The 27,834-nt window shown below is 39.3% G+C and overlaps 2 protein-coding genes and 1 long non-coding RNA gene across 7 annotated transcripts; 1 reads left to right on the top strand and 2 right to left on the bottom strand.

The window, feature by feature from the left end:
* The first annotated feature begins 1,923 nt into the window (after positions 1-1,923).
* LOC115795770 (uncharacterized) lies at positions 1,924-17,559 on the top strand. Its single transcript, XR_004021276.1, has 4 exons — positions 1,924-2,042; positions 2,275-2,459; positions 16,446-16,501; positions 17,334-17,559. It is a non-coding gene; the product is annotated as an uncharacterized LOC115795770 (long non-coding RNA).
* LOC115795768 (nicotinamide riboside kinase 2-like) lies at positions 6,992-9,613 on the bottom strand. 2 transcript variants are annotated; one of them, XM_030751843.1, is made up of 8 exons: positions 9,456-9,613; positions 9,279-9,369; positions 8,521-8,569; positions 8,106-8,283; positions 7,918-7,989; positions 7,698-7,804; positions 7,430-7,515; positions 6,992-7,304 (listed from the first exon to the last, which is right to left on the bottom strand). In XM_030751843.1, the coding sequence occupies exons 1-7, from the start codon at positions 9,479-9,481 to the stop codon at positions 7,430-7,432; spliced, it is 609 nt and encodes a 202-aa protein (XP_030607703.1). In that variant the 5' UTR covers positions 9,482-9,613; the 3' UTR covers positions 6,992-7,304. The 2 variants fall into 2 exon arrangements, with proteins under 2 accessions (XP_030607703.1, XP_030607704.1); XM_030751844.1 differs by lacking the exons at positions 8,521-8,569; positions 9,456-9,613 and having other exon boundaries at positions 9,279-9,355.
* atcayb (ATCAY kinesin light chain interacting caytaxin b) lies at positions 11,694-27,728 on the bottom strand. Of its 4 annotated transcripts, XM_030751838.1 has the most exons (16): positions 27,647-27,728; positions 26,561-26,659; positions 24,419-24,526; positions 23,959-24,146; positions 20,330-20,436; positions 19,082-19,131; positions 18,748-18,975; positions 17,312-17,470; positions 16,981-17,083; positions 16,425-16,556; positions 16,194-16,280; positions 15,852-15,950; positions 13,949-13,984; positions 13,801-13,848; positions 13,384-13,430; positions 11,694-12,359 (listed from the first exon to the last, which is right to left on the bottom strand). In XM_030751838.1, exons 5-15 carry the CDS (start codon positions 20,404-20,406, stop codon positions 13,391-13,393), a joined length of 1,059 nt encoding a protein of 352 aa, XP_030607698.1. In that variant the 5' UTR covers positions 20,407-20,436; positions 23,959-24,146; positions 24,419-24,526; positions 26,561-26,659; positions 27,647-27,728; the 3' UTR covers positions 11,694-12,359; positions 13,384-13,390. The 4 variants fall into 4 exon arrangements, with proteins under 4 accessions (XP_030607698.1, XP_030607699.1, XP_030607701.1 ...); XM_030751839.1 differs by lacking the exons at positions 26,561-26,659; positions 27,647-27,728 and adding an exon at positions 25,728-25,746; XM_030751841.1 differs by lacking the exons at positions 26,561-26,659; positions 27,647-27,728 and having other exon boundaries at positions 23,963-24,146; positions 24,419-24,625.
* Between the last annotated feature and the right edge of the window lie 106 nt (positions 27,729-27,834).

Here is a 27,834-nt window from a genome sequence, read left to right on the forward strand (position 1 = left end):
TGCACTTACACATGCTGATCGCGGCTAAACTACCATCAAGAAAAGTTAAAGACTTCTTCTGTTTCAAGGTTTTCTTTTCATGAAGTGAAAGAAGCATGCATGATCAGTTTATCAAGCTTCATAAACGATAACAAATGGTAGTTTTAAATGAAACATGCAGATAGACATACAGCAAATCTGGAAAAGTTTCATTATAGTTAATGGTCTCATTCACCACAAGGTGGCACTTTGCATCCGTATGATGCCATCCCACAGTTTGCAGTGCTCTGGCTTCAACATTTGTGATACTCTTGAGGGAACCTGCAAGCCCGTTCCCATAAAGTATGTCCATATTCACGTTTGTCATTTTTTATGGCTGATCACTGACTTTACACATTTTTAATCCACTCTTTAAAAGCAAATGCTAGTCACTGTTTCATCCATCTTTAGCACAATACCACAATATATCCGGTGTCTCACCTAGTGGAATTAAAGTTAGGGTTAGGGTTTGGAGTGGGGTGCTGTGTAACAGTGTGAAATTGGCTTGATGGGTGTACAAGGCTCCAGTTGAACCAGATAGTAGCTGCATTACAGTTCAGTAAATAAGCTGGGTTCAAAGCTAAACAGATTTATTATATCATATAATTTTAAAAAAAGGCTTATATTAAATGCAGTGTGTAAGACAGCCAGGGTGTCCTCCTGCTTCTGACCCACAATGCTCTGTGCCAACTACACAACAGGAGTGCCTAAGCAGGTCATGCTGAAGGCACAATGTTATGTTATAACAGGTAGTATGTCCCAGTTATACTGTATGTACTGCAACAGTATGAACCTTGTGAGAACAAGTGCAGTAAATACTGAAAGAAAAGGAGTCTGTTGTTAGACAATGACAAACTCGACAGACAGGAAATAATACCCCGTTCCCCCCCCCTAGGGGCGGGGTAATTACATGATGCAGTGACAATGCACAATAACAAAACACTATCTATTCCAACAGTGGCCCAATGGATCCTATTTTTTTTTTTTTTAAACAAAAGATCTATTTGCTGCTAGATATATCGTTTTATAAAGGGGGGGGGGGGGGGGTATTCTCATTTCAAGCTCCCTGATTCTTTTCAAAGGTAATCCACACAGTAACACAGAAAGCTTGAGGAAGTGGGGAACTAGAAACTACAAGAAGCACAACAAAAGCAGCAGGCATACAAAGGCCATGACAGACTCACAGTTGAACATAATCCATATTTATCTTGTAATGAACCTTTGTGTTTGTGTTCCTTTCCATTTCAATTCCCTCCCCTCCCCATCCCTTTAAGCCAACTTTTTTTCCTGATTGGTTGCCCCATGCAAACAGAAGGTTTGAACAACAGGTAGGTGGGGGATTTGAGCTCTTGGTTGGAGAAAAATTTAAATCTGAAGCCCGAGCTTTTGGCTCACAGGAAATTCTTGTACTTTTGCTGAGAAACTTTTCAATATGGGACATCCAGTATTGTGACAGCATATATGTGACAGGAAAAAGGAAGCACACAATACTTTAAAACAATAAGGAAATAGTATCAAAATAGAAAAAACAACTTAAAAGAAGATAAACTTTTTAAAATGAATAAAAAAGTTAAAACAGGGACATGAATACAGGACAGTACTTCAGTGTGATACAGAGAAATGTACCATGATACCTTCTTTTACTGTGTGTGTTACTAACTCAAGTTTAAGCCTAACCCCCCCCCCCCCCCCCCCCCTGCAAAAAACCTGATATCATGTTAAACATTAGCAGGATCTTTTTTTCAGATAAGGTATAAGTTAGATGTGGGTCATGAACATGCTAAAAGACACTGACATATGGAGAAGTTATGCCGATGAAGTATCTCAGTATCACTCTTCTGCCAAATAGGGCATCAAGATGGTGAGCATTCATGCTTTTCTATTCTTAGCTGAAGAAACCTTCCTCTCCTCCAAAGTCCAGCACCGCCCCTCTGTGCGCCTAGATTTATAAGAGCCGCAGATCCTCGGCACTGGTTTGGCACAAGACTTCCCGAGCAGGACAAGTAACCCTCAAAATGTAGCCAGTAAGTATTAATGTTGAATTAAGTCTTTATATTGTGTGTCTGACCTGAAAGTAAACAAATCACGACAAATGCTGCCACAAAAACTAATCTTTACTGTAAATTGGGAGTGCTTGGAAATAAAAACAAAGAGTTTCTGGTTGTTTTCATGGTACACCTACAGCAGCAGGTAGGTCTTTCCCCGTGTGAAAGACTAATTCTTTTACGCTGAATATATCTTATCCCATGAATCTAGGTATCCAGGGCTGCTCACAGCTTTGCTTGTTAACGAAGATGAAGGTCTTAAAATGGTTTTACCACAAGCAACTTCCCCTACATGGAATATACCTGTTGTTTTCCCCTGAGGCCTCACACTGCCACTCTGAGGAGTAAAATGATAGATCCAGAGGGTTTACCACAGATCATGGGGAGACAATACAGGTGAGATGCTGGAAAAAAAATGCTTGAAAAAAGACATCTGCTATTAAACTGCTTGGGTTCTGCATTTATGTGGATGTATAATGCCTGTTAAAGCAAAAAAACTTTAAATAAAACAAGCTCCTTTTTTAGTATAACCTGAAATAAAATGCTTCTAATGGAAGATTAATTATAGGCTGTCAGGACTGCAGAGCGTCAGCTTTCTTGTGAAACACTTCTCGCTTATCTTTGATTAACCTTTGGCATAAAGCGGCCTGTCAACTCTCCTCATATTTCATCACTGAGTCACATGCTGCTGTGTCCATCATCACGTTTTCATTCATTCATTCACACGTGACAAATTAGTCAGGTGAACTTTTAATAAATAATCTATTAAAAATTGTTTTAATGTGACCCTGGGTGAAAGACTTCAGTGTTCTCAGGGACCTTGTACTGTATTGAGTGATTCCATTTTGCAGTTTTACTCCACTTTGTTTAATTTAAAACTTCAGATATGAATCATTTTGCACATTTGGATCATTTATTAAAAAAATGGATTTGACAAATGCAGTGTGATACTATAAACTAAATTAAACAGTAGAAAAGCAGTAAAAACCAGCTGCAACATTACAGTGACTATATATATGCATTAATAATTAAAACTCATAATTATAATGAATCATTTTATTATTTAGTTACTGTTCTATCATAATGGCACACTTGAATTTAATGTATGTTTTGACATTTATTAAAATGTCCTGGCACAATCAAAGCACTTAAAAAAATCTTTTAGCAAATGAATGTTGCATTTACTTGAAAAAAATATGAACACAAGTGTGGTGTATTGTGTCAGATTAATTAACAACCAGCAAGCCAAAGAAGAACCAAATCTGCATTAAATCACTCGGGTGTAGAAGGCCCTTTTATGTTAACTAAACAGTGTGTCTGCTCTTCAGCTGGTGGAATGATTCTCTGTTGGCAGGATAAATTTGCATCAGTTGTGCAGATTCTAATAGTGACCATCAGTCATTAATCTGTGCAGTGTACAGTAGGAGAAAAAAAACATTTTTACAGGAGTCCATCCTTACTATTTCCATAGAAATTAAGAGGATAATTAGCAGCCAGGTGCTGCTAATTAAGCCCACTTGAGTAACTGGTCATCAGCAAGTGTGAGCACCTCTATAAAAGCAGAAGTCCTGGCAGCTTGCTGGTCTGGAGAATTCGGGTGTCTGTTAACACAATACCACAATCTTACCAGGAGTGGATGGCCCAGCAAATTCACCCCAAGGTCAGACCCTGCAATGCTCAGAGAAATAGCAACCCCCCCCCCCCCCCCCCCCCCCCAAAAAAAGCTACATCTCAGACTCTGCAGGTCTCAGTTAGCATAAATGTTAAAGTTCATGATAGCACAATTAGAAGAAGACTGTATGACTTGTTTGGAAGAGATGCCAGAAGAAAGCTTCTTCTCTCTAAAATGAACATGGCACCACAGCTCAGGTTTGCAAAGTAGCATCAAAACAAACTGCAAGTCTTCTGGAACAATGTCCTTTGGACAGACAAGACCAAGGTGGAGATGTTTGGCCATGATGCACACTGCCATGTTTGGCAAAAACCAAACACAGCATATCAGCACAAACACTTCATACCAGCTGTCAGCACAGTGGTGGAGGGGTGATGATTTGGGCTTGTTTTGCAGCCACAGGACCTGGGCACCCTGCCATCATTGAGTCGACCATGAACTCCTCTGAATACCAAAGTAGTCTAAAGTCAAATGTGAGGCCATCTGCTAAAGCTTGGCTGAAACTGGTTAATGCAACAGGACAATGATCCCAAGCACAGCAGCAAATTCACAAGATTCAAGAGTGTTTTATTGTCATGTGCACAGTAAACAGTCAGTTACACTGAACAATGGAATTCTTATTCTGCAGTTCTTCTGCTCCAGCTCAATAAATAAGAAAATCTACAACAAGATGAAAAAAGATAAGAATCAAGGTGTTGCAATGGCCCAGGCAAAGTCCAGACCTCAACCTAAGTGAAATGCTGTGGTGGGACCAGTGTATAAACCACTGTCTGCAAACCTCAATGAACTGAAGCAACGTATCAAAGAAAAGTGGGCACCATAGACAGCTGACACCTATAAAACAGCTGATGTCACAGCGGTATCTGCTCCTCATTTGGTGGAATGATCCCCTGCCAGCAGTATAATTTTTTTTTTGGACCAGTTGGGCAGAATAGACAGCCATTAATTCATGTACTGTATTTTGGTTCTGAGCTCCAGCAGTACTGCTCGAGGAGAGGACCAAAAAACAGTCATAAGTGTATTTTGGTCCTAGACTAAAATACACACCAAAAAACGTAATACAGTATAAAGGCAGAATTGGTCATGCAGATTTAGCTAACATGCATTTTAAGCACAGCTTAAACCCTCAATAATTTATGATGTTAATGTTTAATACTTACTGTACCTTCTGTTCTTCATATTATCAGTTATCAGTTATTAATCACAAATCACTTTAAGACTTCCAGTTCATGAGTTAGGAGAACATTTGTGTTATAGTAACACACAAACATGTACTTATTTATCAACTATAATTCACCTGGTGGGGAACCATATGCAGAGGCCGGTTTATTAATATAAAGCAACTTAAAAGTAATGAAATAATTGCAAAGGTTATCTGAAAATATTTAAAATGTTCTGATCCCTGCTCATAAATATATTATTGTGTGTGATAGACAGACAATAATGAACTCCTCATTAATGTTAAGTTAGATGGCTTTAAGTCATGTGATAAAACAAAATTGATTCAGTGGTTCATTTATGTTTGTCTCAGTGAGCCATCATTAATATTTCTGTCATTCATTCAGTGGTAAAACCACAACTGTTCACATACCTCAGGGGTCCTCGCTCTCTCACACAGAGGGTCTGCTGAGCATGTGATAGCCAGTCATCTCGTGTGTCACTGCCTCTCCACCCTAATATGAACACCCCGGTTCTACATTTGGGGGTTTCCATGGCGTGGGGATGACGAGGGAGCACATGCCACCCATCGAGGTTCTCACCTTACTGGGTGGCAGACAGAGCCTGAGTCAGACCGGGTAGCGGAGCCTCGAGTGGGTGTGTGGCAATATGTGATTGCCGTACACATGTTAAATCTGTTCCCCTGACAGCTCAGGCACTTAGCCTATATATAACCTAACAGAACAGCTACCCCCTGCTGTAGGCCAACTGCTGGCATGTGAAGACTCCCAGAAACGAATCACAAGACTCTGAACTCCCCCCAACACACCCTCTGTGGCTCTGCCAAGTCCTGGGAGAGAGCTGGCCAGACCTTTCTCACAGTAATGTACAGTATGAGTTAATTTTAATGACCAGAAAGAGAGATTAAAGAGTTTATGTGCCACTGAACACTTTGAATATCTTGGTCATCACTGGCTCTTTACAACAGAAATTCTCTGTGTAATGGTTCAAATGTGCCTGTGTGTCATGAGCTGGAGTCAGGAATTACAGCCTTCATTGTTACTATATAATTCACTTTGCTTTTGATATTGAAATATCAATAAAAGTGAAAATGCTCTGCTTCATGTCAACCCTATTTTCTGTATAGACAGCGTTGGTTGAGGCTGACGGTCAAGCCATGTGGGTGACTCTTTTAGACTTTTGGTCTGTTGGCGAGGTGGCAACCAATCAGGGAGAAGCACAAGCATAATTCAGACTGCAGCTTGTTGAAGTTAATGCCAAAAATTAGAAGATTTTGCACCTTTATTTCTGTAGCAGTGTTACAGAGTAGGTGATGTGTAATGTTGCTAGGTGAGTTATCAGGACCACAGGGAAGCATAATTAAGTCTTCAGCTAGCCAACTTACGAGTGCTTAAGGCACCAGTTTTAGCACGATCTCTTGAGGCAGACAGTTTACGTTGTAGAGGACTCTGAACTCTCAGAGTAGATGCACGCAAGAAGCTCATTTCCCGGTAGAGTTTACAGAAATGTCATGCTGTTAATTTCACCAGAGCCTCAGAGGGGGATGCTGTGTCCTGTTAAGTGTTCATCAGTTGAAGCTGCCATTTCTTCTCACCATATTCAAGACTGCACCTCAGTCAACATTTGTTCTTATGAGCAGCAAAAGGAGGTGGGATGTGGGTTTCTCTTACTGAGGATTACACTGACATCAGAACACACTGACTTATTGGACTTATCTGTTTTCATTCAAGGTCAGTTAGGATATTAATAAAAATTATAGAGTGTAAATATGAAAAATGTGTAGTGTGTGTGGGACAAATTATTCGGTCAAATAAATAACTTTTACCTGAAATATTTCCTTTCTGGTTTTTCAGAGGTGAATAATCACATCTACCATCATGGAGCACTAAAGCTCATCTGACTTATACTGTAAGCAGACTCATTCAAGAGCAGCCAGATGCAATCAGTCCGGCTCATAGACACAAATGTTTGGGCTGTAAAACATGAGCTTTGTGGCTAAAGAGGGCTCTTAGAGGGAATATGCAGATGTGTGCTTGTTTCATGACATGCAGCAGGAAGAAAAACAAGAAACATAAAGTGGTTTCAGTGGTTTCTTTGAATTGGAAGACAGCAATCCTTCCACACAGTGGGCATTTTATTTCATTTAAAAATACAACAAGATCAGAGTTTCTGGTGTTTAAGCACTGGGGAGTCCAGAGGTGGCTTATCTTTTTAGAAAAAGAAAAAAGTTACAGAGGACTATACAAAACATGGCGCTTCTGCCATTACTTCTTCATATGTTACATGATTATCTATTTACAAATCAGGCTTTGAGCTACAGAACCGATGTTACGCTTTCACTCAAATTTCTATTTACAAGTTTATACACAAATCCAGTGAGACCAGTCCTGCTGTAAAGAGAGAGAGAGAGAGAGAGAGAGAGAGAGAGAGAGAGAAAAGTGGTTACTCACACTGAATCAAATGATTTTTACTGATCTGTAAGTGAAAATATCCAAGATTATCCTTTTATATTTACCTATAAGCTGTTTAGAAGGGAGTTGTTGATGGTTTCATACACTTTGTTGTAGATGTCTTCCTTCGATGTCATCCCATCAACGTACGCTGTACAGAAATCAAAAGCGTATAAGAGCATTTCTGGTCACTGGTTAAGGGTTAAATCTAGGTTTTGTAGCAGAGGGAGGGGGATTTTGCTCTTATTTTGACATGTAGATAAGCTGGTGGAGAAATGTCGGCAAGCAGAGAGTCATTTATATTTTAAGATGTGAAGCATTGGCTTTACAAACCTATTCTGTCACAGTTGTCCTCCATCTCTTTCCTGTGTTTCAAGTACATGGGCCAGACGTGGCCATCAAACAGGCCGGGTGGGTCAGGGACTGTGTATGTCCTTGTACTGCAGAGAAAACGAGATCTGCATTAGTGTGGAGTTTTAGTAATATAAAAGGCTGTACTTTGGTGTCTAACTCTTAAGCATATTCTAGTAAAGTTACTGCAGGAACTTGTCACCTTCTCCTCCTTTTGCACTCTTCATAAGGAATGGAAATGTAGAAACATTTGTCATAGACATCAATAAGAGGCCTGCAGAGAAAGCAGAGCTCAGGTTACTCAAAACCTTTAGAGATCAGGAGGTTTATAGGTCAGAGTTTAGAGCCTGTGTAAAAAATAAAGCATGAGGAAGATGCTGGGAAGCCCACTTGTAGTTGTAGATGAGGAACCCCTCCACAATGAGAATATGGATCCCCTTCTCCACAGAGCCGGCTTCCTCAACTTCATGTGACAGGCTCACGCCGTGTGAGCGGGCAAACTTAACGGGGTTCTCCTGCCAGCCTTTGACAGTGTTGACCATAGCCTCCATGTCCAGAGCGGTGATCACTGATACAGAACAAGTAGAGAAAAGAGAAGAGTATGCTTCACCACACATGAAACCAACACTCCTCACCAATGTGCTTTAACACACATTAGTCACGGTTAGTGAATGTCTGTGGCATTCACAGAATATTTGATTGAATATCATAAAGTTTAGGATTGATTGGTTACCAAACTACAGAAATGTGCAGGAAAGAAAGAGTACATTACTGCATGGTTTTCCTACGCGAAATCCATTCTTACCATCCCACTGTCTAAAGCCGTCCTCCCCGACTTCTATTTGATCGGGTTTCTGAAATAACAGTCACCAATAAAACATTGCTGCAACCTAGTAACCAGTCGGAACTGATCACACCTGGACAGGACAAGTCAAGGACTCGTCTCCACCAAAAGTGAACACACGCTGACGGCTTTCAGTGTGGTTGAATTAGTTTCCAAACGTTAGGCTTAGAAAATCTGAAGGCAATACCTTCAGGAAACAACCTGAAACTTTATCACTTCTTTTACCAGATCTTAAAACTATGAAGGAGGGCAGAAACGGTCGCTGTCGCCTCATCTCGATGATCAAAAATGCTTTGAGATGGAATATCTGATTTGTCTTCAAAAGGCTTTAAAACATTTAAAGGAAAGTATTATTTAAAAAAAACAAACAAACAAAAAAACCCCAAATGGTTTTGATGGTTACTCGAAGTGAGGTTAAATACTTTTACAAATTTGAGCAGAAGTCTGACTTTAAGTGGGGACGCTCAGCCCTTTGATTGGCTGTCCAGGAGACAATCAGCCAAATGTATTACTAGGCTACTGCCATGACAGGACAACTGCAGGTCAGACTGATGGTTTATTTCAAAATGTCTTCAAGGGCAATGTTAAAGTAGCAAATGACATATGAAAAATAAAAATGCATTGCAATAACTTAACTTTAATGGCATTAAGTTATTACTTTAGCTTTCAAGTTAACATATAGTTATTTAAAAGAAAAAAAATACTTTAATTCATCTTACCTTGAAAAAGTCATCCTGATGCACCACGCAACAGTTGGGTAATGCCTTTAGTAGTCTATTTGTCAAAGTGGTCTTCCCACCGTTGGTCACTCTGAAATTAGTGCCACTTAGATTTTTTTTTTCCCCCAAAAAGTTCCATTAATAAACAGCTAGATAAATATATTAAAGAAGACTTACCCTCCTATGCCAATGATGAACTTCATTTTTTACTTTTTTTCTGTGTTGGTCACCTCTGGAATTCAGTAAATAAAAGCAGGGAACCCAGCCAAAGCAAACAGTCTCTCAAAGGCTTCTACTGAAAACCTTTCCCTTTTCCTCCTCCACAAATGTTCCCCCCTTTTACTACTTCATTGATAGACAAACTCTTTGCCGTGCATTTAAAGGATTCAGATGCAGCGTCACAGCCTCCCAGCTCGATCGGCCCCCTTTTCCCTGAACCAATAAGGTGCCACTTCACGGTCCACGGCACCAATGGTCGAGCAGGACTTACAAGCCTCACAGCTTCATGAAAGTAGAGCCCATAATTTGCACCTGCTGTGAGGAGTCAGTGAACGCCAGCCAATCTGATGCATGAATAATCCTACACCTAACACAGTTCTTAGAAGATATAGAATATAACAAGAGACTAAGGCATGAGCCACAGTCGTATGTAATGCCTCAGACAGGAAGCTGTTTAACTAATTCTACATTTGAGATGCGTGTTTGCAAAAACTGAAAACCATTAGGGTTAAAAAGCAGGCTGTGCTTTATATACAGAGGGCATTTATCATAAAGGAATTGGGAATCATAAGAAGAAACCATATAGAGAGGAAATAGACTGTACAGTCATTAAAAATGTAGTATTTTATATTATTCCATATATATGTTCTAAGACATCCGTATCACAGCATAGTGCAGAACCTGTGATTTTAAGGGGGAATTTTCCATGCAGACACAGCTCTGGGTAAGAGAAAACCAGAGCCCTATATTTAGGTGGCTGTGTCTGACTGCTGCGTCACGAATATTTCTGATGCAACCATTGGAGTAAATGGCAGCCAGCCATGTGACCACAGTGTCTCGAGTCACAGCTATAGGTGTGATAAGCCACGTCTATTTCTTTGAAGTTAAGCACCCCACTGCTTATCAACTCCAATTGGCGCACACCTCAGTAAAACCTTGTGTTCATTTTGTTTGCACAGTATTTGAGCAAACTCTTTTACAACTGAGCTTATCTGTGTGAGTGTACGGCGGAGGTGAACTTTGAGCCAAAGACATTGGAGCACATGGTTCTTTGCCAGGAAAGTCTCAGTGGAAAAGTGATGCCTGCTGACACAAAGTGAGTGACAGTTCTGATGTTGTGTAGTAGTGTGGCGTTAGTAAACAGAAAAAGTCACATATGGGTAAGAACCTGGAGAGTACCAAACTGTTCCATATAGGGGATCAAACCATGTGGTCCAGCGTGGAGAAGCATGTGGTGCACATACGTTTTCCATCTTCAGAATCAAAAGACAGACTCACCTTTACTTGGCCAGGATTTACTCTCAGTCTAAATTTGACTTTTTAAATATAAGTCCATATGCTCATTAGCAGGGCTAATTAAAAAAAAAGAAAGAAGCTATTTTGTGGTTTCAGAGGATGCTGCATAACTCCTTCCAGACAACATTAATCTGGAAAGTCACTGCATCCAAAAGTCAGTGGTCAAAAAATATTTTCCAAGTATAGATCTGTTTGCATACAGAAGTGTTGGAGGTAATGGTGAGCTTTGGGCAGAGGCAGGCTTGCTGTTTCCTGGTGCTTCCAGCATTAATATTAATTAATATAAAATCTAAGTGCCTCATGGCTTCAGCTCTGTTTATCAGCCGTCCTTTCATTCAAATCTTAGACAAAACTGTTTTTTTTAAAAACTATTTTCCAAAAATCGACCAAAAAATTTTTTTAAATGAATTAAAATTAACAGATATACTCATCATATATGACATAATTTAACTGAATCAATTTCTCTCACATCTAAATGGATTTGCATTGTAGAATATAAATGTTTTTTGTTTTTAAAAAAAAAACAAAAACTTGTAGAATAAAAGTTCATTTTCTAATGGGTTATGTATTATGGCCTGTGATAACACTAACTTAGCACATAAACATAGACAAAGGCCACTCCAAGGGCATTAAGTCAAACTAACCTCCATAAAAAGTGGCACAGGAAAGTCAGGTGACACAAAAAACATCCACTGACGATTATCCCCATTAATAACTCAACTGTCAAAAACATTCTGGACCGAAGGTGAAAACACATAGCAGCAATAAAAAGATGAAAAGATAAGCTGTAGTGTACACGGGCGAGTCTGTCCTTGTGAGTCTTCTGTTCTGTTTTAGCAGTCAAGGCTGAATAATCATGACAAAGCTTACTTAAGATCACTCATTTATTTCTTCTTCTTCTTTCTTTTTTTTTTTTACAAACAATAAATGGCACATTTTCATAAATAACACTAATCAATTCATTTAACTCTCTCATTAAATAGATTTCTGTTCATTTGTAACAATGTTTCTTCCCATCTTGCAAAATTACTTTTTTTAAAACTTGAAAACATGTAGCAAAGACAGGAAGGATATAAACAAGCATGCCACCTGCATATTCAACTCTGGAAAACTTGAAAACTGTAACACACTTTTGCATCAGAAACATCTAAGAGGAGCGATATCATTGCACATTTTTTGTTTACAGCAAATAGCCATGAAACCAAACAATACCCATCCCATCCATGTGCAAACACCTTTTCCTCAAAAATATATTACAAATATGTACAAAATGTTCCCAGGAATTCTCTTCATTCACATAGGTAAAGTCATGCAGTAGGTAAAGGTCAACTTGACATGCAGGACTTTTTTTTAATTTTATTTAACTAAGTTGTGATGCTTTGGTGTAAATGAACTGTAAGTTGTTAGAAGCAAGCCTGTCACTTGAACAAAGAGAAATATTGAGCAATGATTGTCCTCCAGCTAATAGATCCATTTAGGGGGATTTAACCCCAGCTGAGAAGCTTGCAGTGCTGACTCCCATTTAAACGACTCAAGGTTCCCCCTCGGACTCTTCAGTTTAAAGCTCTGTGATGCAAATACAGAAAGTTTAAGTCTCACTTTAATCCAGTCAGTCAAAAATTCTCATGTAATGTAGTTGTTAAATTTGGCAGCGTGTCAGCGGGCAGGCAGTAAATCGAAACTACTTGACACATATGGGGTTTGACCATTCAGTTTTTCCTGCTTCCTCCACTGGCATTTGCTTAGGGGACAGTCCCCGTGGCCATTCCTGGGATGTCAGCCAGTCCACTGGCTGGCAACTCGTTTGATATATGAGGGCCTATAGGAACAGTCAGCAGCCGGGGACAGGTTCTAAAATAATCCGCTTCACCCACCCTGACCGTGGCGGGCATTTTACCCAGTTTATGACAGGCTCGGTGGGGCAGATCAATTTGCCCATTAAAAATAGAATTGATCGGTTGTGCTCAGGCAGGCCTGAAGAGATGAGCAGCTGTGCTTTACGTAACAGCGGGGTGATGTGTGAGGACTGGGTAACATTTCTTGGATCCTCGCACGGTCGGAATTTAAAGAACTGAAACATGACTTGGCGAAGATGAAAATGAGTTGGGCCTGAAGAGTGACAGCAATCAGTCAGCACTGTATGCCATGTTCCTATTCAGCTCTCAGAGAAGCACCGCCAACCCAGGAAGAAACTGATGCACAATTTCTTTTATAAAAGCTATTAACATAATTTGCATTTTTAGATAAAAAAAAATCAACCTCAAAATACAGATTAAAGTGGATAATTGCTTTGTTTCCCACTGTACAGAAACTGCACTGTTTCAAGAAAATATGTGGGTTTAGAGGTCTGAGTCAGAGTGCAACTATAATTTGGATTCCATTGCCCCTGAATGGAAAGCTGACCCTTTGGACCCAAGACAGGCCATCATCCAGCATCTGATTTAGTGTGTCATTTCTCTTTAGCACACGTAAGCAGATATGTGCAGAAAAGAACATTTCCATATACGCCAGAGATTAGTTACTTTGGGCTGACATTACAAACCAACCTGGAGAGTTGATATAAGGACACTTAGACGGATGAAGCCCTTACCTTAATGTCAGATGTCACGGCCAACCTCTGCTATCATCGACTTCGGCCTGGAAGTAACAGATTAAAATTGACCATAAGTAAATATAAATATGTTGCTTAGTCATCTAGACCATGTTAGCTTGTATTGCCAAATCATGTCTTTGTGACTGCAGAAGATGTTCACACTCATGTTAAAAAAGAAGCAATGCACTGATTAGTTTGCTGTTGAACCTCTTAGATAATATTTTCTTTATGTAAATGGAGGAAGTTGTTGTATTTTTAGCATTTTAACAGATTAAATATAAAATCAGTGAAACAAATGAAACTGCACCGTGCTTTCAGGCTTCTTACAGGATTTAAGTACAACAATATTTGAGTACTTTTCCGTATTGTAGCTGCATGTACTGTAGGACTCTATGTACTACAAAATTAGGTGACCTTTCTCTGGGGAGGGTTGAGTTACTCTGCTGCTGCTCTTGATCAAGTCTGTAAGACAGGCAGATATTAGTAATATGCATGATTAGAGGAGCATGTGTGGAAAAAGAAAGAGGTTTTTTAAACACAAAATCACTTGAAAATCACTGACCTTTCCTTTTGTGCTCTTATCTTCTCATCATCATACCTTTAAAAAAAAAAAAAGGGAATAGAAATTCTGAGTGATGTGGCAATACTAGTGTCAAAGTTCTGTGTCTGCAAAACAAACCCGAATCATCACCCCTTCATCACCGTGCTTTTGACAGTTGGTATGAGGTGTTTGTGCTGATATGCTGTGTTTGGTTTTTGTCAAATGTAGTGCTGTGCATCATGGCATCTCCACTTTGGTCTTGTCTGTCCAAAAGACATTGTTCCCCAAGCTGTGCTACTACTTTCATTTTAGAGAGAATAGGCTTTCTCCTGGCAACCCTTCCAAACAAGCCATACTTTTTCAGTCTTGTAATTGTGCTGCTGTCGAGAACTTTAACATGCTAACTGAGGCCTGTAGAGTCTGAGATTTAGCTTTTGGGTCAGTCTGACCTTGCGGTAAATTTGCCGGGACGTCCACCCACGGGTAGATTGTGGTGTTTGTGTTAACGCACAGCTGAGTGCTCCAGACCAATAAACTGCCAAAACATCTGCTTTTATAGAGGTGCTCACACTTGCATCATTATTCAATCAATTAATCAAGCATTTGATTAGCAGCACCTGCCTGCTATGCTCTTTCTTAATTGCTGTGGAAGTAGTGGACTTAGTTAGGACTCCATGCAGTCGTGTGAAAAATCTCTTTTTCACATGTCTGTGGAAAAGCTTGTCTGATGTTGGCCCCGTTTGCTCTGTTTAAGTATTCCCTGCAGTCCTTCCAAAGCCTCAATCACCTTCTGAGTTTGTTTTAAAATCAGGGAGGGATGCACCATTATTGGCTGCCATAGTTTGAGTATTCTTAGGTTTCAAACGCTCAGTGTTTGCCACAAAAAACAAAAAAGGTGAATGCCTACTTAGAGTTGTATTGTGCATTCTGGAATTTTTAATAGATTTTTAATATCATTCTGTGAGGCACATTATAACTTTGCTATGAAATGTCCTATAAAAAATAAACTTTGTTATTATTATTATTTTAATCATCTGCTCTTTCAACTTCATTTAAGTAAACAGTGAGAACTAGACATTTAAACAAATTCAAAAAATTGTACATCAATCTCAATTATCCATAAACACTGGCTCAGTCTGAATTCCTTCAAGATGTCAGTATTTGTAAAATGAGACATGTTTTGTAATGTTGCCTCTGTACATCACAACAGTGGATTTGAAATCAAATGATAATGATGTGACTGAAATGCAGACTTTCTGCTTTAATTCAAGGGATTAGATAGATAGATAGATAGATAGATAGATAGATAGATAGATAGATAGATAGATAGATAGATAGATAGATAGATAGATAGATAGATAGATAGATAGATAGATAGATAGATAGATAGATCTATCCCGAAGGAAATTAGGGCATCCAGCAGCTTAATACGCATAATAAACAGAATCCAGACAATGGATGTAAAAAAAAAATAAAAATTAATAAAATGAAAAAAAAATTAAATTAAATTAAAAAAATTAAATAAAGATTAAACAAACAATACTAACAATACAGACTAACAAACTATACTATTATACTATACTAGTATTATACTATACTAATATACTAATATATTATATTATATACTAATATGTAATATACTATATTAAACAAAATTATAGCATAAACTTTAAGAATTAGAGCCATTTTCATGCAGTCCACCATCAACAGAGGGCCAAAAGTAATTGGACAATAGACTGACAAACAGTGTCATGGCCAGGTGAGTTAAGCAGATAACAGATCTGGAATTAATTCCAAGTCTTGCATTCAATAGTAAATACTTAAGGAACTGACTATATGCTCTAAGCTTGCATTACACAATAATGAGCCATGACAGACACTTGCAGTGTCTCAGCAGTGACCCTTAGTGGCTGAGAGTACTTACTGCAGCACGCATTCAGGAATCTGCACGTGCTCCATGGGGATAATCTGACTGAGTTCCTCCAGGGTGTGAACGTAACGGATCTTATCCATGAACTTCACACTTCAAAAAACATCAACAATATGCAATTATTGTCACATATTATCTTGTCTAAAAACATATCTGCATTCAACCATGTAGGACAGCATACTCTCTGATTATGTAACAGCAACACTTTTCTCTTTTTACTGTCAAATGTACACTGACAACTTAAAAATGTTCTGATCTATTTTTTTCCTTTTTAAAAGATATGATAAAAGACAAACTTTCACAGCCAATAAAAAAGCGGATGCATTATAAATATACCTAATGAAGGGTCTTGAGATGGCCAGGACGGTGCGGATGAACCATGTTGGGTGAGCGATGATGAGACATTTTAGATTCTTCCTCAGTCTACGGGAAACAATCAGTTTAAAATCCCCATCATAACTTTTAACATCATGAATTCCCATTTGTTTTGATTAACTATCTTATCTTTAGAATGCTTCTTATTTCCCAAAGTGTTTGCCCAATGTATTCTGATACTGTTTGTCTTACTTTCTGTCAATCATCTGGTAGCATCTCTTCAGCCAGCTGATGCCAGGCATCTTCCTGCGAGGAGTCGCTCCATTCAGGTAAACAATCATGTAATCCTCGGCCACGAGCAGCTCCAGGCTGCTCACAACATACCTGATGACAGAATCACAAACCTTTTTTTATGCTTTTTTGCTTCATAGATCAGTGTTAAACTGCTTAACAAAAACAAACAAACATTCCACTGAAAATGGTCAGATATGAGGAGTGGACTGGTAATGAGAGAAAAAGCAGCCAAAGTCCAAAGATAAACTTTGAAAGACTGCCACCTGCTGGTTATTAGAATAATGCCATGCAGACACTTCACTGAGTTCACATTTTAGACCTCAACACTGTCTATGGTTCATCTGAAGCAAACAGTCTCAGCTCTTTGAGGCCACCCTCTGCTTAAGCCTTTCTGATTGGCTGCCCCTCTCAACAAAAAGGCTAGAACATCAGGTTTATCAGCCATGTCATAGATTGCAAAGCAAAAAGCATGCTACTGTAAAAAAGTCCCTTCAGAAAGCATAAATGATCTTACAGGAAGAGATTCTCCATGATGTATGTATAGTCGTCACAGCTGCTGTCAGGAAGGTAGCAGGCTGCAAACACGATGATGGCGTTCAAACCTTCCCCATAATATCCTAGAAGAGAGAGATGCAGTGACTCCAATGGTAGTTGCATATTATCAACTGCATTATTATGATTACATATGAAACACTAGTCTGACAAAAATAATTGCCTTCAAAACTGATTTTCCCTTCTTGATGCATTTATTTATTCAGTCATTGCTCATTTATGGTTTCATAGATTTTAAGTTAGAAGAACATAACCATTGTGAGGAATCCATTTGGGGAAATACTCTAACTTACCTCCGTGTGTGACCACCCTCAGGTATGGTCTGATGACCTGCATGTCGATCCGTTGCTCCTGGTCGCCAATGATCACTGTTCGCCACAGACGACCAGACGAGTCTCGCTCCTCTTCGCTTTCTCCTGGGAGACGCTTGGCAGTGGCCACAGGAGTGTCATCTGAAAACAAGGTTACACCACAAAGCTGCTGCTCAGACCATTTAACCTTCTTCTCACATTTATAAACATCAGGTGAAGCCAGCATGAGGCAGAGCTGGGTAAGGGAAATGAACCTTTTTAAATTCATGGTTTATAGTGACAAACAGATTCTTGCCATGCAAACATTATAAAAAAGTAATAAACATTTTATAACTGAATACCACACAACCAAGCAATAAGTAATCCTCTAAGGAATTGAAATCCATCCTGTATTTAGTGGCTAAAATTGTAGGTATATTTTTACTACAATCATCTTTAAACCATGATATTGTTTCACTAGATCAAAGATTGCCAAAAGATTTGGAATCCATGATGTTAGAGCGGTCCCATTTAACTAAACTCAAATTTGGATCACTGGCCAAGCAGTCAGCCAAAGCTTAAACTCCTTTTGTTGCAGTCTCTTGTTTATGGACAACAATGGCATTTTTTTGCCGCCCAAAAGTCAAAACTTTGGGTTATCTCAAATTTTTGGGTTATTATCTCAAATTATTGAATAAACCTTCTGAAAAACAACTCAAAATTTCAAGTTATTAAGTATAAAATTTGAGATAACCTTGCCTTAAGCACACAATCAAAAATATCCGCTTCCCTTGAATGTGACCTTCCTGTCGGACTAAACTGAAGTCAACACGATACTGCTGAACTTGTTAAAAACTCATCACATAAGGCTGCACAGACCCAGCAGCTATTTATTTAAAACCAGCAGGACCAGTCCAAAGCCTGAAGCACATTTAGAACAGCAGAATCCAGAGCAAGGAAGAGGAGGAAGAGGATGGTGGGCCTTCACAGTAGTACAAAAGAATGTGCTACTATTTAAATCTTACCTTTTAATTAATGTTAAGGCTAATTTCAGCTCCTCTGTTTAAAGCAATACATAGCACAATGTAATATTATGTTACATGGCTATGGTTTGTCATTCGTGACAATAACCATCGTTCCTCTTTTAGTGTGTGTGTTGTTGTTTTTATTGTCTTAGTGTGTTTATTTGTCTGGGTCATAGTCATTGTCTCGTTTTTCAATTGTGTTAAAAATTGTGCTTTTATACAAAGATCAGAGCCTGAACTGCTCATTTGTGCACGTATTATTAAGTAAAGATTCTGTGTAATTTGTTATTATTATGTGTGATAATAATTTTCCTACAGAAGTTACATGGATAATAAATTCTAACATACATGCATGATCTTAAATATTTTCCCAGATTAACCATCTGAATGTTTCTAAAATGATGTCTGGCTGACCTTCCCATTCCAGCTCATTGCCATTGTTGATGAACTCCAGTGAATCTGTCTCATCAGGAGTCTCAATGTCATCAACATTGATGTCCAGGTCATCGGGCGTTTCCAGGAAGTCATCGGAGAGCACCGACCCCTCGCTCTGATCCAGAGACAAATTCATGTCGGGGGCAACTAGGGTGCGGCGCTTACGTTGGGTCATGGATTCGCCGACATTCAGAGTGGTGGGAGGATCTAAAACAGCATGTTAGGAAAGTACAGATACAGCGTATGTGTGTGTGTGTGTGTGTGTGTATATATATATATATATCTTCTAATGCTGTATATTTAGGCCACTTACTGGTCCTGTTGTCAGTTAGGCCACATGAATCTCCGTCCTCTGGCAGTGGCCTGCAGAGAAAGACATGAATGCAGCATAAATAAACTGTAAAATTAAAAATAATTGTACATACCAAGGAATTCTATCTGGCTTAATGCTCTCCTGCTTTTAAGCAATGATTGTTTTGGTTGTTATATAATTGTAGGTTATAAGCATAACAGCTAAACTAAATAAATTGCGATGATAGAAGCCACTAAAAAGCTATGAAATTTGAGACACCATTGCTCTTCGCTCTTTGTGTTTTAGAGAGGCCGCAATGGGATTTAAATACATTGTGCCCTGTTTTTTTTTTGTTTTTTTTGAGAGAGCAACACCAGTAATTACCAACTTCCTCTGATTTTATTGTACAACAGCTGAACCCTCATTGCTGGGGGGTGGGGGTGGCTGAGAAGGCTAGATTAGAGTGCACACACACATGCAGGCAGCAGACAAGTACACAGACAATAACCCAGACTTGCATGTGCAGACAAACACACCCTGCAAGTATGGGCTGATGGAGCTGCTGGATAATTGCTATTATTAAGTTGTCAGTAGCTATGTAGAAGTAAGGTTAGGACAGCACCAACAAGAATGCAAGAGTGAATTAGACAGTAGGGGAGAGAAAAACAATTTGCAGCGCAAAAGCATTTGTTTCTAACACAGACCTACTGGAACATGGTTAAGCTAAGATACGTTTGAAATTCCTTCAGATGAATCATATTATTCTGCTTCTCTTACCTAATATTCCATCACCATAATTCATGTGAAGTCATCCTGAGATATTTTTAACCTTGTTAGAATTTGCAAGTATTAAAAGCTGTTTCCAAACATTCACAGGATTTTGCAATTTACTGCATGTAAATATGTTTTGGAGGTAATGAAGGTTCCTCTGGTCAGTTCATAAAAGCACATTTCCTCTGTTGTCAAAGAAAGATTTTGGCCAGCAGTACAGCGAGTGGCTATTTTCCAGTTCCTGGACGCTGAGTTATTTGACTTCTCCTTTTTCCCATCTGCTGGTCGCTATTTTGTTCACTGACTTGCTCCAGCCGCTCACATAACACCTGATGTCTACATCATGGAAAGTACACACCTGCTGCCTTTCAGCCCTCAACACACTCACATAACATGTGACAGACTTTCTACCAAAGCTTGATCTAGTTGCAAAAGCTTGTGCACAAATCAGACGCACTGCACGCACAAACACAGACTGCTCGTTTCTTTCTCTCATACCTGGGGAAGTCCTCATCCTGCCACTCATCCTTAACCTCCATGCTGTCCATGCGTAAAGTGGCTTCTGCTGTACCCATCCTCTGACAGGGAGGATGGGCTTCAGCTCACTGTAATCAACAAACAGGTAAAAGAATTGATCAAACCATTCACTCGGAAGCGTTAGCACACTGTTAAAACATTCAGTTTGAAACTGCATTAAAGACACTACACCCAACTTACACAACCTGGCTGATGTCTTCTTCTGACTTTAAACTTGTGAAGCCTGTATTACAAACTGAAGGTGTGGAGAAAGGTGTGCCAAATAATGAATCTGAGGATCTAATGAAAGAAATTAAAGTACTGTACAAACATGTTAGGCCACTCTCCATTTCTTTATATTTTGGTTCCAAGGCACCAGACTTTCTTGTAATTTTTTTAAAACTGGTCTTGAGCAATAGTTCTCCAGGATTTCAGAAGGTCTTTGAGAGTTTTTTTTTTTTTTATTTGGACACTGGCTGTTTTTTTTCTTTTACTCATTTTCAGTCCAGTCCTTGTGCCTGACCATTTTCAGAGGAATATTTTGTGTTTGTTAAGCCCCTTAACGCTGACCTATGCATTATCTGAGCATAAAAAAGACACCTAACTCAAAGGATAAATCAGTGTTGTGTCTACAAAAAAAGAAGCAAAGAACCCATTTTAAATTGCATCTTTAGGCACTTTGCTATGAGCAGACTGCCACAAAAACACATCATTTGCTCCAATTTCTTTAGTTGAATCTATTATAAAGATAACACAGTTTGACAGGCACAAAAAAATGCTTTTTTTTTTTTTTTTTTGCATCAACAATTTCAGCAAAATAAAAATCCAGCAAAGACCTGACACAGGACCTGAGAGATACATCTGGCCCATCTTTTCCATCTAATATTCACTGAAGCCTCATCAGAGATGGTTTCAGTGGAAGGGTGGCTGTCCAGAAGCCATTCTTAACGATGGGAAACTGGGAGAAAAGGCTGAGGTATGTCAAATTATGCAAGAACTAAACTGAAAATCAGTGACAACAGATCTGATGGAGTGATGAATCCAAATTTGAAAATCATTGTTAGTATGCACTGCAGAGGTCAGGAGAGCAGTACAGTAAAACACGGTGGAGACTCTGTCACGGTTTCCGTCATGGTTTGGGACTGCATTTCAGCCAGCGGTGTCAAGAGATCTTGTCAAAACTGATTGAATTATGAACACAGAGCAGTATGGTCAGATTTTAATCCACCATGCAATACCATCTGGAAGGCATCTGATTGGGAACGACTTTATTTTTCAGCATCCCAAACTCACTGTAAATGTAATTTAAGCATACCTGGATAGAAAAAACACACAATAGAACAATATCAGTAATGGAGTGGCCTCCCTGGAGTCGGGACCTCAACATTATTAAAGCAGTGTGGGATCATCTTGGCAGAGAACAGAACAAAAGGCAGCCAACATCCAGAGAAGAGCTTTTGTCCTTTAAGAAGTCTGGAGAACTCTTCCTGAAGACTGCTGAGATGACAAGAAAGCTGCGCAAGAGAGTTCAGGCTGTGCTGAAGAATAAAGGTGGTCATACCAAATGCTGACTTTCAAACTTGTGCAAACTCTGTTTTTACCTTATACACTGTATTTCCACTTATGCTTTCACATTTCAATCAATCCTTGGACCTATTTCCCATTTTCTTAACAAAATATATATCAAAACATTTGCACACTACTGTTGCACTAAAATACTTCAGCATATCAAAAATAGATGAAGTAATAGACTCAGAGGTTTTAGAGACTGAAACTGGATGATCAGGATCGCAGAGTAGATGTGCTGTCTAGCCAAAACTGTGACCTTTGTGTAGGGCAGACTGTAATTAAGGGACAAAATCTGAACCCAAGTGCAATTTAGCCATAAATGTTCTATAGATAAATCACAGTAATAAGAATCTGACATAACAAAGTCCCAGTTGGCTTCCTTCCCCTTCATCCCTGGGGAGGGAGACAGAAAAAGACTTCCAATTGCTCATACACTACAGTTCCTCAGGGCATAACAAGCACGTGTTTCAATGAAGCAAATCCTGAACTGAGCTTCCATATTGCTTAGAACAAAAACAGACTTCTCCCTCCATGACATTATGCTCATTATTTGGTAATATGATGTAAAGGTCACAGTGTCTCATGCTTGTGTCATTTACAGGAGCCTCACCATCAAGAATCACTCATGCACAAAGTAAACATGTGTCTCCCTACGTCACTGTCCTAGCCAGAGTTCAGGCTACAGATGCAGACGTTACTGCAGTCCATTTGTCCACTGGATTGGCACTGATGTGCTTAAAAAAGCAGCATATGTGGGCTAAAAGGCGCAGGTCCTACGGCTACTTGCTACCGGTACAGCTGTAATGTGAATGAACTCTAAAGGATGGAGAAAAGAGGTCTTTGCACTGCATTATCCCATCAGAAAGTTGCAGCGTTTGGTGCAGATTTGATGAGGAAATCCTTAAATGCCACTTTGAGACTTTTCTTGGCTAAATCACATTTCGAGTTGCCTTCCTCTGTTCTCACACGATAACTGTGTGGTTTGTTGTCCATGCAAACATCTCTTTCTAAGGCTAAGCTGCACATGCAGTGAGATGCTGATTGATGGACACGAAGTAATGTTGCAGCGGCACGTGTTTGGTAGGGATTTATGTCCAGATGGCAGTGCTGCCCTCATTTACCAAACACTATCTTGTGAGCTACTGACTTTTTGGGCCTGGCAAACCTGTGACCTGAAATTTTGTCTCAGACTGGAAAAGTGGAAACAGGTGTTACACATGCATATATGTTACCACAATTTTTTCTGACAAGTGCTCCCTCTTTGATATACAGCAGGTAGGATCAAGTGAAGTGGAGGGGCAATTTTCCCTCCTCTGTGTTATGAAATCATTTATATGCCTTGCAGCTTAAAGATAAGCATCATCAGATCAGTTGAGGACGAAAGGCAGCAGAGACATTATCATGCAGAGCTGTCCTCTGTTTTTTTTTTTTTTTTAAATCAACAGTTCAGAAGAGAGTGCTGTCAAAAGCCCAACAACTTCTCATCTTTTCAACATCTCTTAATATTTCTGACTACACAGGCAACAAAGTTCAAAATATCAGTTTGAAAAGAGTGACCCCGCTTGGGAAATCTGCTTCAACCAGACTGTGTAGCTGTAGTTTGATCAGACCATATTCAAAGGAAACCAGCAACTCCCATGTCTGTCATCCAACTGTGATCTAAAATATTCCCCTTTTTTCCTTTTTTTTGGAGTCCACTCCACTTCAAAACAAACAAACTGCTAAATAAAAAAAAAAATCTGAGATCTTATTATTTTTATTGAGAAGCTGACAGAAAAAAAAAGTATTTCCATGGCCTTTAAATGAATGCAAAAGCAAAGAAGCTATTCTCTCATGACTGCCAACTCCTCAATTAGCAAACAAGTGAAAACAGTCTCAGTGATTAATTGCGTGCAGCCGCAGAATGAAACAAAGCACTGAATGTCACGTTTAATGATTTGCCCTCTGGGCCTCACATCAGTAGAATCTGCTGAGAAAAAAAGCTCTTCATAAGAGCCGAAAGCAGGAAAAAAACATTGCTTGTACAAAGGCAGGATACTCACATACTGTAATTACAAAGACTTTCTGCTTCCCTGGTTTCCTTTCAGATCCTTAAAGCTGCTGAGAGAGGATCATCACTGTTTACATCTGCAGGTGGGACTGCCGTGTGCTCAGGGCCTGGGCTGCTGTATGATCCTTGTTGTTTACTGCTGCTGCTGTTAATGGAGGCTGAGACAGAAACTGTGTCCTCCTGTAGAGAAGGGAGTGATTAGGAGAGTCAGTCACCATGCAGCAGAGACCATCCTGCTCTCATCTTTTCAGCGGCCTGTCAGTCAGATCCTGTGCTGCTTTGCGTAATAATAATCATAATCCTTACCCTGTACCTTTAGCATGTTTCATGATGATCACTCTCCTCCTCCCTCCACCAGCACTAATGCCCCAACCCCAGGCTCTAATCCTGCTGTAATGATGTCAGCTGTATGGGAGCAGTGCTATGATGGTTACATAATAACAGTTGCCTACCTTCTCTTTGATTCTGTCAGGCTGCTCGGAGTCAGGATCACCTGTTTCCCTCACATTCAGTCCATTCTGGATTCTCCATCATGAAAGGATTTTTCCTCTTCTGACGAGCTGAAAATAATGGATGTTTCCATTTCAGCACTGTTCCCTGGCAACAGCATCTTCACTCCTCATGCGCACAGTCTTTCTCTCTCACTCTCTCTCTCAGTTTTTCCCACCATCTCTTATAACCTCCCTCTCCCTCTATGAAGCCCCACCTCCTCACAGATTCCCCTCCCTCACGCCCCCCCCCCCCCCCCCCCATCTCTCTCCTGTGGTCCTCACAGCTGCACACAGCTCTCTGCAGTGTCACCAAAACACACAAAGGAGCATCCCTCTGCCTGCTCCCTACCCAAAGGGAGCATCCACAATTTCCAGTTCTTCAACTGTGGATGCTTGCAGAAAAAATTGAGTTCAGGTGTTTTCACAGTTTCTATTAATAACATTTCACTGCACAGCACTGAAATACTGTAATATGCCTGATTTAAGCTATAAGTACTTCTTTTCCCACATTTGTAGAACAGTTGGCAGATGCAAATTTTAGATTAAATAACAGCTCTATCTGTAAATGGAGGTACTTACATTGTTAAAATGTGTTCCTGTATTTAGTGCAATAAAGAAGGTAAAACTTAAAATAAAATTACTATTTAATTTCTCACAAAGGTTTCTGTGGGTTTAAATTAACGCCTTCTATTACTGATGATGAATTCATTTTTTAACAGTTAATAAGCTGACAACGCATGCTTATTTTTTTCCTCATTACTATTTTTCTAAATAATAAGCACACTCCTTTTGCAGAGGATACACAAAAACACATTTAAGTTATTCAGACCTATTTTGTGATGTGTTTACTTGTTTAAACCACAGTCAAAAAGCATGAAACATGCATTTCTGTTAAGCAACTGAGTCACTCTTTATTTATTTATTGTCTTTTTTGCCACCAGATGGTGTGAGAGTGCTCCGCAAGTAAGACTCATCAGTGAAAAGCAAGAGTTGGCCCGACCTCCTAGTAATGCCTGTATTACAGTTTGCAAGGTTAGCATATTCAGCACCCTAATTTAGGAATAAGAAATTTAATCCTGTGACATGTGCCATGAAGAATACAGTGATGTTTCCTGGAGAAAGCAAACATCTGTTACTTGTATTCTGCCAGTCCAGAATAAGAAGCCAAAGGTTTTTATCAGGCTATAACTATTAACTTGATGTGCAATACTCTTTCTAACAAGACTAATAGTTTTTGCCCTGAAAAAAAAACATTGCATATCTAACTTACTGTACAGAGGCCATCGTCATCTGCAATGCTGCAGAAAGTGACTGTTCATTAGAGGTAATTCTTTATGAGTCCCTGTGATACAGCAGGAAAGATTGAGTAAAAAATACCACACACACACACACCTAATGATAAGTATTAAAAACAGAATAATATAATAAAAATAAAAATAATATTAAAGGTAGACAGATCATATGATAATGGCTTACATCATTTACATGAGGCGCATTGCTATTTAACAAGGTCAGTGTTGGTGTTTTATATAATGAGCAGTATTGATTTTAAAGTCTGACTGCAGCAAGAAGAAGGACCTGTGCTGTCTTTCCTTCAGACACTGTGGGTGAAGGAGCCTATCACTGAATGTTATGTAAGGCTGCATGGGGTGCATGGGCAGGTCCATTGCACCCCAGAGGGCCTGAGTCTCCTGAGCAGATACAACCTGTACCTTCCTTTCTTATAAAGGGTGCTTGAATAGTTCAGAGGAACATTCAGGTACTTAAAAGAGCTCATAATTTCAGTTTCTATCCTCTGGATGTCCACTGGTAGAAGAGGCAAATGTTTGCTGGAGTCTGCCTCCAGTACTTGGTTTTCCAGGACTGATCTGGAGGTGGTTCTGTTGGTAACAAACTCCTTTTTTTTAACTCTATGATGATGCCAATAATGGCATCACAGGACTTCTGAGGTGTATGAGAAGTCTGCAGTGTAGAGGGAGAAGACAATGAGAACTAAAATGGGACCTGCTCAAAGGTCAGTTAGTGAGGTAATCCTGTATCTATGATGTGGTGATGTGCCATTCCTGTATTCTAAAAAATATTAATGAGAACATCAGCACTCACAGTTGCAGATCCATTTCAGCCTGTGGCTTTCTTCAACATTTCTGTTCTTTTACTCTTCAGCTTGTCCCACAGCAGCTGGGCTGTGTATTGTTAAAAGCACTGGAGAAAAAAAAAAAAAAAAAAAACAACCAACCAAACAAACAAAAAACAAAAACATGATTCGCAAGTGTTTCTAGTGAATGGCAATGAGTCTTTCACATCATTGTGGAGGAGTTTTGGCCAGCTGTTCTTTGCAGAATTGTTTTAATTAAGCCACAATGGAGGGTTTTTGAGCATGAATGGCCTTTTTAAGGTCATGCCCAAACATCTCAGTTGGATTTAAGTCTGGACTTTGACTAGGCCACTCTTAAATCTTCATTTTGATTTTCTGAGCCATTCAGAGGTGGACTCGCTGCTAAACTCCAGTGAGCTTGAGCTTCAGGGCATGAACTGATGGCCAGAGAGCAGAATTCATGGTTCCATCAATTATGGGAAATCATCCAGGTCCTGAAGCTGCAAAGAAGCCCCCAAACCATCAAACTACCACCAGCATGTTTAACTTTTGGTATGATCTTCTTTTAATAGAATGCAGTGTTAGTTTTACACCAGATGTAACGGGACACAAATGTTCCAAAACGTTCTTTTGTGACCCTGAATGAGATGTTGATGCTCTCTTGGAATAATTTTGTTAGGACGTCCAGTCCTGGGAAGGTTCACCACTGTTCCAGATTTTCTCCATTTGTTTAGAATGGCTCTCACCGTAGTTCACTGGAGACCTAAAGCCTTAGAAATGGCTTTTTAAACCTAGGTATGGAAAGCTTTTTCTCTTAATAAATTAAATCAACTTTAAAAAAAAATGCATTTTGTATTTACTTGGATTATCTTGGACTAATATTAAAATTTGTTTGATGATCTGAAACATGTAAGTGTGACAAATATACAAAAAACTGAGAAATCGGGAAGGGGCAAATACTTTTTCACTGCACTGTATTCATTAACCGGGAACTCTAACAGTTACATGCATGCCTAGACTATACAGTAAAAAAAACAAAACAAAACAAAACAAAAAAACTTCTGTCAAGATCAGAAAATGGTACACGTACTTACCAGTTTAAATAAAGTGATATATCTGCAGTGGGCAGTCCGGCTAACGCCAGCACAAGCTCAATGGTTACCATCATCGGCGCTTGCAACTGATGTAGTAGGCATCAAACAGTTATTGTCCTGTAGTGTAATATTAGTTTCAAGTTATACAAAATAATTCATATTACAAAGTCCTCTTAAGCTTGAACAGA

The sequence above is a fragment of the Archocentrus centrarchus genome, chromosome 17 (genome assembly GCF_007364275.1).
Source record: "Archocentrus centrarchus isolate MPI-CPG fArcCen1 chromosome 17, fArcCen1, whole genome shotgun sequence".
NCBI classification, from domain to species: Eukaryota; Metazoa; Chordata; class Actinopteri; order Cichliformes; family Cichlidae; genus Archocentrus; species Archocentrus centrarchus.